We start from the raw sequence: 12,377 nt of genomic DNA, 5'->3' as shown, positions 1-12,377 counted from the left end.
TCTGTCTCTCCTACCCTGTCTCTCCTTTCTCTCTCCTCTCCCTTGTCACTCCTCTCCCCTGTCAATCCACTCTCTTCTGTCTCTCCTACCCTGTCTCTCCTTTCTCTCTCCTCTCCCTTGTCACTCCTCTCCCCTGTCAATCCCCTCTCCTCTGTCTCTCCTACCCTGTCTCTCCTTTCTCTCTCCTCTCCCTTGTCACTCCTCTCCCCTGTCAATCCCCTCTCCTCTGTCTCTCCTACCCTGTCTCTCCTTTCTCTCTCCTCTCCCTTGTCACTCCTCTCCCCTGTCAATCCCCTCTCCCCTGTCTCTCCTTTCTCTCTCCTCTCCCTTGTCACTCCTCTCCCCTGTCAATCCCCTCTCCTCTGTCTCTCCTACCCTGTCTCTCCTTTCTCTCTCCTCTCCCTTGTCACTCCTCTCCCCTGTCAATCCCCTCTCATCTGTCTCTCCTCCCCTGTCTCTCCTTTCTCTCTCCTCTCCCTTGTCACTCCTCTCCCCTGTCAATCCCCTCTCCTCTGTCTCTCCTACCCTGTCTCTCCTTTCTCTCTCCTCTCCCTTGTCACTCCTCTCCCCTGTCAATCCCCTCTCCTCTGTCTCTCCTCTAATCTTTCCTGTCAGCAGCAGAGCTATTTGAGGATAAAGATGTCCATGTGCCTCTTATGGTGGTGTTGTCGACTTACAGCAACAGCAGAGGGGTGCAACAGGTAACCCATTATCACAACTCACTGATCATCAGCCAGCTGAGCGCTATTGTCTTTACACATATAATACCGTTGTACTGTAGTACTAATCAAACAGAAGGCCTGGATAGGAGTGTGACTAAACACCTGCTTGGGTCACATGACCTCATCATCTGTCAGGGTCACACTTTACATTCAAGCTCTAGTGTGAGATATTCTAACGACTTGTTGTTACGCTGTACTTAAACTGTACTTGACTAGACTTACAGGAATATGTACACTGTCTTGTAAAGTGTTACCAGTGATTTTATTTATACAGTATACAGTTTATTTATAAAATATCTATTTTCCCTGTAGGTGGGATGGTCGTTGCTGTGTCGGCTGATGGAGATATGTCCTTCCACCTTGGACTCACTGGTCAGGCCCCTGGGAGCAGGGAAAGACTGGGAGGTACTTGGAGTGCATCAGTAAGTAGTGGAAGACTCCCTTACAGGGGGGAAAGTATTCAGACCCATTGACTTTTACATTTTTTGTTACGTTACAGCCTTATTCTAAAATGGATTAAATCAAACATTTTCCCAATCAATCTACACACAATACCTCATTATGACAAAGAAAAAACTGTTTTTTAGACATTTTAGCAAATCTATTAAAAATACAAAACAGAAATACCTTATTTACATAAGTATTCAGACCCTTTGCTATGAGATTCTAAATTGAGCTCAGGTGCATCCTGTTTCCATTGATCATCCTTGAGATGTGTCTACAACTTGATTGCAGTCCACCTGTGGTAAATTCAGTGACATAATTTAGAAAGGTACACACCAGTCTATATAAGGTCCCACAGTTGACAGTGAATGTCAGAGCAAAGACCAAGCCTTGAGGTCGAAGGAATTGTCTGTACAGCTCCGAGACAGGATTGTGTTGAGGCACAGATCTGGGGAAGGGTACCAACAAATGTCTCCATCATTCTTAAATGGAAGACGTTTAGAACCACCAAGACTCTTCCTTGTGCTGGCCGCCTGGCCAAACTGAGCAATCGGGGGAGAAGGGTGTTGGTCAGGGAGGTGACCAAGAACCTGATGGTCACTGACAGAGCTCCAGAGTTCCTCTGTGGAGATGGGAGAACCTTCCAGAAGCACAACCATCTCTGCAGCATTCCACCAATCAGGCCTTTATGGTAGAGTGGCCAGACGGAAGCCACTACTCAGTAAAAGGCGCATGACAGCCCGCTTGGAGTTTGCCAAAAGGCACCTGAAGACTCTCAGGCCATGAGAAACAAGATTTTCTGGTTTGATGAAACAGAGATTGAACTGGCCTGAATGCCAAGCGTCACATCTGAAGGAAACCTGGCACCATCCCTACTGTGAATCATAGTGGTGGCAGCATCATGCTGTGGTGATGTTTTTCGGCGGCAGAGACTGGGAGACTAGTCAGGATCAAGGGAAAGATGAACGGAGCAAAGTACATAGAGATCCTTGATGAAAACCTGCTCCATAGCGCTCAGAACCTCAGACAGGGTGAATGTTCACCTTCCAACAGGACAATGACCCTAAGCACACAGCCAAGACAACGCAGGGGTGGCTTCAGGACAAGTCTCTGAATGTCCTTGAGTGGCCCAGCTAGAGTCCGGACTTGAACCTGATTGAACATCTCTGGAGAGAACTGAAAATAGCTGTGCAGCAACGCTCACCCATTCCAACCTGATAGAGCTTGAGAGGATCTGCAGAGAAGAACGGGAGAAGCTCCTCAAATACAGGTGTGCCAAGCTTGTAGCGTCATACCCAAGAAGACTCAAGGATGTAATCGCTACCAAGGATGCTTCAACAAAGTACTGAGTAAAGGGTCTAAATACTTATGTAAATGTAATATTTACGTTTTTTGTCTTTAATACAATTTTTTAAAGTTTCTGCATTGTCATTATGGGGTATTGTGTGTAGATTGATGAGGGGGAAAATATTATTGAATCAATTTTAGAATAAGGCTGTAACGTAACAAAATGTGGAAAAGGTCAAGGGGTCTGAATACTTTCCGTATGTCCTTGCAGTATGTGTTCATCCGGCTAACTCGGGATATTGAGGGTATTTGTGGGTAGGAGGAGTTGTCCTTGTTTTGTTGTTACGTTCTGTCTGTACAGGAACCACAAGGAAGGAAGTCCAAAGCCACACAGGGAATTGAAAGGGCACAAATGCAAAATAAACCTATTGTTAAGACACTGTTCAGTGCTGTTGGTGCAAAAACTGAATAGAAATTTGTGTGTGTGTTCACGTGCATACTATTTGTGTGTTTGTGTGCACGTGTGATTTTATATGTGCTCGCCCCACTATGTTTTACCCTGTGTATGATTTCCAGGCAGATCCTTAAGGTGTTGTCCCAGCACAGTGGAGACTGCAGAGTGATGATGGTTGGGCTTAGGGCACTGGCTCTGCTCCTCAGATCAGGTACAATAAAGCATATTTTGAAAAGGACAGGAGAAGAACTACCTCTTGCAGGTTTAATGCAGCAATTATTTATTTGACCACTGGGTCTTAGTCAACTCTTTTTATATGCTATTATATAAATATGTAATACATCTTTCTCCTATCTGGAGGTCATTCTACAACAGTTTCACCCACCGCCCATGACTCAAGATAACAACGGGCCACAGACTTCTGGGAGCAGAGTCACTCAACTAGAAATATGTTATGGTAGTTGTTAAAAAGTCACTAGATCAGTCTAGTACACACAAATGATTCCTAACAAAAAGAACATTAAGATACCAGCATGCAGTGCCAGCCTAACCTCAGAATGAGCCGTCGGCAGCTACATACAGTAGCTCTTTGCAGTATACTGAGTTAAAGTACGAGGCATTCAATTGCCAATGTTTGACTATGGAGATTGCATGGCTGTGTGCTCGATTTTAGACATCTGTCAGCATTGGGTGTGGCTGAATTAGCCAAATCTACTAATTTTAAGGGGTTGTCCACCTACTTTTGACAATGTAGTGTATCTGTGTAAACATAGCCTTACAGCAAAACTACAGACACTGCGACAAGAGCGTACCTTCATACAATATCTGCACATACAATATGTGACAGTACTACATTTTCAGAGACTACTTTTGGCTAGTGAGCTCTACTTTCAGAACTGCTGGCTAAAAAGGATACAAAAGTACCGGAGAATCTCTTTAAGGCATTATTGTTAGGAATTCAAGGACTGTAAACATAGCATATACACGTGACCGTCGTATCACTTGTTGCTTGTAGTGGAGTACAGTAAACAGACAAACATGACAGTGTATCACTTGTTTTTGCACTTTGTGTCTGTAAGGAGGGGATGTTCCGATCGTGCTCTAGTGATAGGAATGGCAGCCCCCCCCCCCCCCCCCCCCCCATTACAGGCAGAAACTGCAACAACAAGTGGTATATTATACTATCAGACAATGTTTAAATTGTCCATGTCTTGTACCTGTACTCCACTACCAGCCCTCAGGCCAATAGTGTCCTCTCTATTTATCTGTCATCAAGATAATCAATTCATCATATTGTCTAACTCGGCGTATCTCATCTTAAACTCGCTCTGTCTGTCGATTTCCGCCCTCAGTCAATTCTTTTCAGTTATTGACAGATCATGTAATAGATATGACATCATACCCATGGTTGCCAAGGAGCCCTTAGAATGCAGCAAATTGAATTAGGTCACGTGGTCCCCTCTCCCCACCACTCCAACCCTCTCTTTAGTCAAAGGGACAGTACAGTATGAGTATTAAGTGAAGGTTAAGCGAGACAGAAATGTGCACACACAGCACAGGAGTTTCCAGGACTGTCCCTGGTGGGGAGATATTTACAAGGTAGGAAGTGAACCTAGGTGCTTTCAGTTCCTCTATGGGCGAAAGGTCAAAGTGTCCTTAACCAGCGAAGCAATGCATCAAAAATGTCTATGATCCTGTGTAAATAAGTCTATATTTTGATACACAACATTATAGAAACCTTTTGACAAGACATTAATAAGGCTCATACATGCTTATAACAAGTGATTAAACATTAGCACTGCGGGGTCAGATTCAATTCAAGTGTCAACAGATGTTTTTTTCTCTGTGTCTAGATGTGATCGTGTTGTTGATTCGGGATGAGGAAGAGGATGTGTTTAGTTTGATCGTTGAGGGGATGAAGACTTTCCCCTCCAGTGAGGAGGTTCAGATTCAGGGCTGCCGTGGTCTCCAGCTGCTACTGGACAGAGGTGAGATATACACTGAGTCTAGAAAACATTAGGAACACCTTCCCAAAATTGAGTTGCACCTCCTCTTTTACCCTCAGAACAGCCTCAATTCGTCAGGGCATGGACTCTACAAGGTGTCGAAAGCGTTCCACAGGGATGCTGGACCATGTTGACTCCAATGCTTCCTGCATTTGTGTCAAGTTGGCTGGGTGGCCTTTGGGTGGTGGACCATTCTTGATAGACACAGGAAACTGTTAATTGTGAAAACCCAGAAGCGTTGTAGTTCTTGACACAAACCGGTGTGCCTGGTACCTACTACCATACCCCGTTCAAAGGCACTTCAATATTTTGTCTTGCCCATTCACCCTCTGAAGTGCACACATACACAATCCATGTCTCAATTGTCTTGAAGCTTAACAATCCTTGTTTAACCTGTATTCTCTTCTTCATCTACACTAATTAAAGTGGATTTATCAAGTGACATCAATAAGGGATCATAGTTTTCACCTGGATTCATCTGATCAGTCAATGTCATGGAAAGAGCAGGTGTTCTTAATGTATTGTTCACTCAGTGTAGATTCCTAGTCACCAGTGGAGATACCTAGTCACCAGTGGAGATACCTAGTCACCAGTGGAGATACCTAGTCACCAGTGGAGATACCTAGTCACCAGTGGAGATACCTAGTCACCAGTGGAGATACCTAGTCACCAGTGGAGATACCTAGTCACTAGTGGAGATACCTAGTCACCAGTGTAGATTCCTAGTCACCAGTGGAGATACCTAGTCACCAGTGGAGATACCTAGTCACCAGTGGAGATACCTAGTCACCAGTGGAGATACCTAGTCACCAGTGGAGATACCTAGTCACCAGTGGAGATACCTAGTCACTAGTGGAGATACCTAGTCACTAGTGGAGATACCTAGTCACCTGTGTATATACCTAGTCACCAGTGGAGATACCTAGTCACTAGTGGAGATACCTAGTCACCAGTGGAGATACCTAGTCACCAGTGGAGATTCCTAGTCACCAGTGGAGATACCTAGTCACCAGTGGAGATACCTAGTCACCAGTGGAGATACCTAGTCACCAGTGGAGATACCTAGTCACTAGTGGAGATTCCTAGTCACCAGTGGAGATTCCTAGTCACCAGTGTAGATTCCTAGTCACCAGTGGAGATACCTAGTCACCTGTGTATATACCTAGTCACCTGTGTATATACCTAGTCACCAGTGGAGATACCTAGTCACCAGTGGAGATACCTAGTCACCAGTGGAGATACCTAGTCACCAGTGGAGATACCTAGTCACCAGTGGAGATACTTAGTCACCAGTGGAGATACCTAGTCACCAGTGGAGATTCCTAGTCACTAGTGGAGATACCTAGTCACCAGTGGAGATACCTAGTCACCAGTGGAGAATCCTAGTCACCAGTGGAGATACCTAGTCACCAGTGGAGATTCCTAGTCACCAGTGGAGATTCCTAGTCACCAGTGTATATACCTAGTCACCAGTGGAGATTCCTAGTCACCAGTGGAGATTCCTAGTCACCAGTGGAGATTCCTATCCTGCACTGCAAAGTGGGGATTTTACCTTGCTATCAAAATTTGCAAAGAAGTACTTTGGGGATTTTTTTTATGTGTCCTGAGATTTTTCAGGCATATTCTTTCATACTCTGACTGATGTTGTGTGCATCTCTGTGTTGGCAGTGTCTGATGACGACCTGGTAGAGTTTCTGGAGAACCAGGACCACAGTGTGGTTCTAGGTGCTCTCCACCATTTTCACGACAGTGAAGACCTGTTTCTGCAGGCCATGAAGGTACTCCTTCCTCTAGCAGGTCCTGGTAAGTCCCCAATGAAGAAGAATACAAAACATGTCTGTTTACCCCACCCCCACCCCTCTTTGCTGCTTTTTCTCTTGTCTCTTATTTTTCTCACATTCCTTTCTCGGACACTATTTCTGGGACCAAATAAATGATTTGTAATTTATATTCTGGCTGCTAGGCCCACTGAAAACAATTAATTAGATTTGAGCCTTTTCTTGAAGATTGGTAGATTTTTCTCAGTAAATATATAGTTAGGTTCTTGTCTCACTCCTCACAATGATTATCTTCATTTGAGTTGACCCATTGTCAAGCCTGTTTCTTGTGTGGTATGGGAAATCACCATGTTGTTGTTCTCTGACGTCTGTGTACCTCGTGTATCATGCCACTTCTTTTTCAGATTGTGTTCTTTTTTGTGTTTTCTTTTCTCTAGGGTTGCACAATTCTGGCAACTTTCTCAAAATACCCAGGTTTGCCAGAAATCCTAGTTGGAAGATGGAATGAGGAGGTAATAAGTAAGCAATCTGGGAATCCTCCAGGCTCCAACCTGGATTTCTGGAAAATCTGGGACTTTTCAGAAAGTTACCAGAATTTGGCAACCCTACTTGTCTGTTTCATTTGCTGCTGACATTGAGTTTCCCTTTGGGGATCAATGAAGTATTAATCTATCATTCAATCAATCAATCGCAGCCAGTAATGTGGAGATCCTGATGTCGGGGGGAGAGAGGTGTTACAGTGTGGTGGCTGGAGCCATGGAGTCGTTCCCAGAGGTCGAGGCACTGCAGGAGGTCGGCTGCTGTCTGTTCAGGAAGTTTACATCAGGTCAGTTCCAGGGTCAAAGGGTTAGAGCAGTAGGATTTAAAGCCAAAATACTTTATTTGTTTTTCAGCCACACGACAGCCCTGCAACTTGCTGTAAAGTTGAGCGATGAGTCTGGGGAAACCCCCCGGACACCACAAACACACCCCTCACCAATAGTTCAATGTATCTCTTTCAGAAAGATATTGTAGTATTCTGGTGCTGAATGGGGTGCATAGGGTCACTGTAAGAGCCTGTTTGACTTACCCTGAGAACGCCACTCTACAAGCTGCTGCACTCTCCTGTCTGGCTGCCCTCAGTGAGTACACACACACACACACACACATACACACACAGTTAGTTGACTACACCACGGTTTTAGGCCTATAGGGACAACAGGTCAGCCTAAAGGGAGGAGGTAAGTGAACTGGCATTGTGGTGTCATGACAACAAGCTGTCCGTCAATGTCAGCAAAACAGAGGAGTTGATTGTTGACTTCAGGAAGCATAGGAGGGAATATGCCCGGAATCCACATCAACGGGACAGCAATAAAAAGAGTCACAAGTTCTAAGTTGTCAAGAGGTAGCAACATTTATTTCCTAAGGCACATGAAGAAATTCAGGATGCCGTCCTGGATCTTCTCCAAATACTACCGCTGCACCATCGAGAGCATCCTGCCGGTTGTACCACGGCCTGGTATGGGAATTGCTCCATCCACGACCACAAGGCCCTCCAGGGGGTGGTGACGACGGCCCAGTACATCACTAGGATTGTGCTCCCACCCATTTAGGACATCTACTCAGAACTGTGCCTGAGGAAGGCACACAGCATCTTCAAGGACCCCACACAGCCTAGTCACAAGCTGTTCTCTCCCTTCCGTCGTTTAGACGGTATCGGAGCATGAGGTGTGATACCAACAGGCTCAGAGACAGTTTCTATCTACAAGCCATCAGACGGCTGAACACTTAAACTGGCCTGACCACCTGCTCTGATTCTCCACACCTTAGCACACACACACACACACACACACACACACACACACACACACACACACACATATATACATTCATGCTATACACACATCACAACTGTTGCTACCTGACTCTTATTATACTGCTCAGTTTATACACTAGCCTCCATCCCCAAAGCATAAGTAAATATTGGACTAAATTGTGCCTTGTATTATACTTAAAATATTTAATATTCTTCTTATTTTGTATTTATTTATTTTACTTTTTCTCCCCAATTTTGTGGTATCCAATTGGTAGTTACAGTCTTGTCCCATCGCTGAAACTCCTGTACTGACTCGGGAGAGGCGAAGGTCGAGAACCATGCGTCCTCCGAAACATGACCCTGCCAAGCCGCACTGCTCGCTTAACCTGGAAGCCAGCCGCACCAATGTGTCGGAGGAAACACCGTCCAACTGGCGACCATGTCAGCGTGCATTGCGCCCTGTCCGCCACAGGAGTCGCGCTAGAGCGCAATGGGACAAGGACATCCCGGCTGGCCAAACCCTCCCCTAACCCGGACGACGCTGGGCCTCAGCCCGGGATCGAACCCGGATCTGTAGTGACGGATCAAGCACTGCAGTGTCTTAGACCGCAGCTCCACTCTGGAGGCCATATTCTTATATTTTATTACCTCGTATTGTTGTAAGCATTTCGTTGGACGGTGTATAGTAGATACGGCTAATGAAACTCGAAACACACACATCTTTCTTCACACCTGGCTCACCACTGTTGTTTCCTGTTTCTCGTCCACTCAGCTGAAACCATAGTGCAGAGCAAAGCTGTGGTGAATGAAGGGATGGAGGAGGGAGAGGCGGAGGAGAACAGAGGGAAGGAGGAGGAGGTGGATGATGTGGGGTTGTGCTGGATGGAGGCCTGCTGCAGAGCTCTGGAGGTCCATGCTGCTGATTCCACAGTGCAGGTAAGTCCTCAGCACTTTATATCACACATCATCTATTAGCTAATCTTATATTGACATTTTAGCCACTGTCCTACTACTCTTCCCTCTTTCTGTCTGTCCTCATCTCTCTCCTTCTGTTTCTAACCATCTCCCCCCTAGGAAGCTGCATGTTGGGCCATACACAGCCTGCTATTGCATGGCAGCGAGTCATGGCACCATTCCACAGAAGAGCAAGACGGAAGGTAGTCCGTTAGCATGAGCTTTCCTCATGGTATTGTCATCGACCATTCGCTTAAGTGTTTACAATCTTGCTGGTATTGTGATTGACAGTGATGGTGTGCTCCCCAGGACACCAGTCCACAGACAGATCATGGCTGCCATGCTGCTCCACTCCTCCTCCCCTGGGGTGTTCCAGGCTGCTGCCAGCGCCATGGGAACACTCATCACCTACAATAGTGAGTCAGACTAGCTCATGTTACTACCCATAGTCTGAGGTGACATTCAGTCAGGTCAGGCTTCAGCCTCTGCTTATTACTGCTAAAGATTTAACAGCTTGTGTTTGTGTTTGTGTGTGTGCGCGCGTGTGTGCGTTTGCAGGTAAAATGCGATCTCTGTTGTTGTCCAACGGCCTCCATGTGAACGTGGTGGAGATGATGAAGAGACATCTGTCCTCTCCAGAGGTCTCCGCAGGTGGATGTAAACTGCTCCACCTGCTCTTCAAGGGAAGGTGGGAATCATTTCAACTGACATCAACTGACATGATTTCCACTGACATTTACGCATTCCTGTCGCGGGCTTAGTCTAATTACATCAGTCAACTTCTGAAGAGGTTCCTACTTGCAGAGCAGGTTTCTCTTGTGGAACAGGTCTGTCTTACAAAACAGATTTGATCGCAATGAGAATATTCAGTATAAATACAGGTTAACAGTATGTTCCAAACTTGTTAGTTTGGGGTATCAGTACTCCGGGTTGACGATCACTGCTTTAGTTCGAAGGTATGTAATGACTAACATAAAAAGAGGAACTGATGATGCACTTCCCAATTTGGAAATTGCACCTTGTGAATTCTACTATTACAACTTTCAAGAGTAAGCCTGACCAATGGTCCCCGGGGTTTGGGAACCACTGGTCTAGGGTACTACTCATGTCCCTTGCCTCTCTCTGTAGGATGGCCAGTCTGGATGAACTGGACATGGCCATGGGTCAGATCGTTAGGACCATGAAGGTCCATAACTTCATACCTGAGGTCCAGCTGGAAGCTCTGAGGGCCAGCCTGGCCTTCCTCTGTCCTGGTAGGAGACGCACATAGACAGTCAACACTTATGGTGTACAAGTGTTCCAGTATTTACATGTGTTTTTAAAAGTATTTAGGTATGTGTACGTGTTCACAAGTGTTGAAGCATTTTCGGGTGTAAATACGTGTATCAAGCTCCAGCCATAGTGACCAAAGCAAGACTGCTAGAGAGTCCTTTTGTCTTAGTCAGCTGTATTTAGATAATGAAATCTGAATGTATTTTCTGTCATCTTTTTGTGTGTTTGAGCAGATAGAAGTTTGCGGGTGTCTGATCACGGTGTGTCTGTGGCTGATCCAGACACAGTGGACGTGTCTCTGAGGGTGCAGAAGAACCAGAGTGTGGTGGAGGGGGCCCACACAGTCTACCTAGAGACACTCAACAGGGTAATCATATCGCCCCATGCAATTCATTCCATGCTCAAATCAGGGCCCGTGTTCACAAAGCATCTCAGTAGGAGTATTGATCAAGGATCAGGTCCACCCTGTCCCTGTAATCCTATCAATTGTGATCTAAAAGGCACATCCCTAAAACTGTTACTAGATCAGCACTCCTAATCTGAGACAATTTAGGAATACAATCCCTGGTCCCTAGAATTCACAGTTATCCTTGTTAATAATAGACTTATCTTAAAATATATACCTTTTTGTTGTTTGTGAGGTAGTTTATTAGCAGTGCAGCCATCCAGGAGTGTGGCCTGCGTGTTCTGTCTGCGCTGGCTGACTGCTCTGGTGCTGTAGACCTGCTCTGTCAACAGGGGGCAATAGACACTGTGCTGCACACACTACAGATGTTCCCTAGGGAACGAGGTGAGAGAGAGTAGATACACTGCTTGCTAAATCTGGCATGTTTACAGAAATGGCGATCAATGTGCATTGTCCCTGTCAAGTAACGTGAATAAAGACAAGTAAAGCAGAGACATAAAGGCTCTGTCCCTGACTCCCTTCCTGCCTCTTCAATAGAAATACACTGACTCTCTTCCTGCCTCTTCAATAGAAATACACTGACTCCCTTCCTGCCTCTTCAATAGAAATACACTGACTCCCTTCCTGCCTCTTCAATAGAAATACACTGACTCCCTTCCTGCCTCTTCAATAGAAATACACTGACTCTCTTCCTGCCTCTTCAATAGAAATACACTGACTCCCTTCCTGCCTCTTCAATAGAAATACACTGACTCCCTTCCTGCCTCTTCAATAGAAATACACTGACTCCCTTCCTGCCTCTTCAATAGAAATACACTGACTCTCTTCCTGCCTCTTCAATAGAAATACACTGACTCCCTTCCTGCCTCTTCAATAGAAATACACTGACTCCCTTCCTGCCTCTTCAATAGAAATACACTGACTCCCTTCCTGCCTCTTCAATAGAAATACACTGACTCCCTTCCTGCCTCTTTAATAGAAATACACTGACTCCCTTCCTGCCTCTTTAATAGAAATACACTGACTCCCTTCCTGCCTCTTCAATATAAATACACTGACTCCCTTCCTGCCTCTTCAATAGAAATACACTGACTCCCTTCCTGCCTCTTCAATAGAAATACACTGACTCCCTTCCTGCCTCTTCAATAGAAATACACTGACTCCCTTCCTGCCTCTTCAATAGAAATACACTGACTCCCTTCCTGCCTCTTCAATAGAAATACACTGACTCCCTTCCTGCCTCTTCAATAGAAATACAC

General features: G+C 45.5%; 1 protein-coding gene across 3 annotated transcripts in view; it reads left to right on the top strand.

Annotated features, from left to right (window-relative positions):
- lrrk2 (leucine-rich repeat kinase 2) overlaps positions 1 to 12,377 on the top strand; it is a 56,980-nt gene that overhangs the window by 1,730 nt on the left and 42,873 nt on the right. For 2 of the 3 annotated variants that reach the window (XR_005038802.1, XM_036958987.1), the window contains exons 2-15: positions 616 to 701; positions 1,035 to 1,144; positions 3,030 to 3,118; positions 4,761 to 4,895; positions 6,582 to 6,716; positions 7,386 to 7,517; positions 7,693 to 7,812; positions 9,259 to 9,422; positions 9,561 to 9,643; positions 9,750 to 9,856; positions 9,999 to 10,128; positions 10,569 to 10,693; positions 10,946 to 11,079; positions 11,358 to 11,502. Coding sequence is in view for 2 of the 3 variants with exons in the window: in XM_036958987.1 (XP_036814882.1) it covers positions 616 to 701; positions 1,035 to 1,144; positions 3,030 to 3,118; positions 4,761 to 4,895; positions 6,582 to 6,716; positions 7,386 to 7,517; positions 7,693 to 7,812; positions 9,259 to 9,422; positions 9,561 to 9,643; positions 9,750 to 9,856; positions 9,999 to 10,128; positions 10,569 to 10,693; positions 10,946 to 11,079; positions 11,358 to 11,502 (1,695 nt within the window). In the remaining variant the exon portion in view is untranslated. The remainder of the gene's footprint in view (positions 1 to 615; positions 702 to 1,034; positions 1,145 to 3,029; positions 3,119 to 4,760; positions 4,896 to 6,581; positions 6,717 to 7,385; positions 7,518 to 7,692; positions 7,813 to 9,258; positions 9,423 to 9,560; positions 9,644 to 9,749; positions 9,857 to 9,998; positions 10,129 to 10,568; positions 10,694 to 10,945; positions 11,080 to 11,357; positions 11,503 to 12,377) is intronic. The other variant, XM_036958992.1, reaches the window with a different exon arrangement.

This window comes from Oncorhynchus mykiss, chromosome 2, assembly GCF_013265735.2.
Source record: "Oncorhynchus mykiss isolate Arlee chromosome 2, USDA_OmykA_1.1, whole genome shotgun sequence".
In the NCBI taxonomy this organism is placed as follows: domain Eukaryota; kingdom Metazoa; phylum Chordata; class Actinopteri; order Salmoniformes; family Salmonidae; genus Oncorhynchus; species Oncorhynchus mykiss.
Note: the sequence above shows the minus strand (reverse complement) of the source record. Positions and strands in the feature narration are given on the sequence as shown.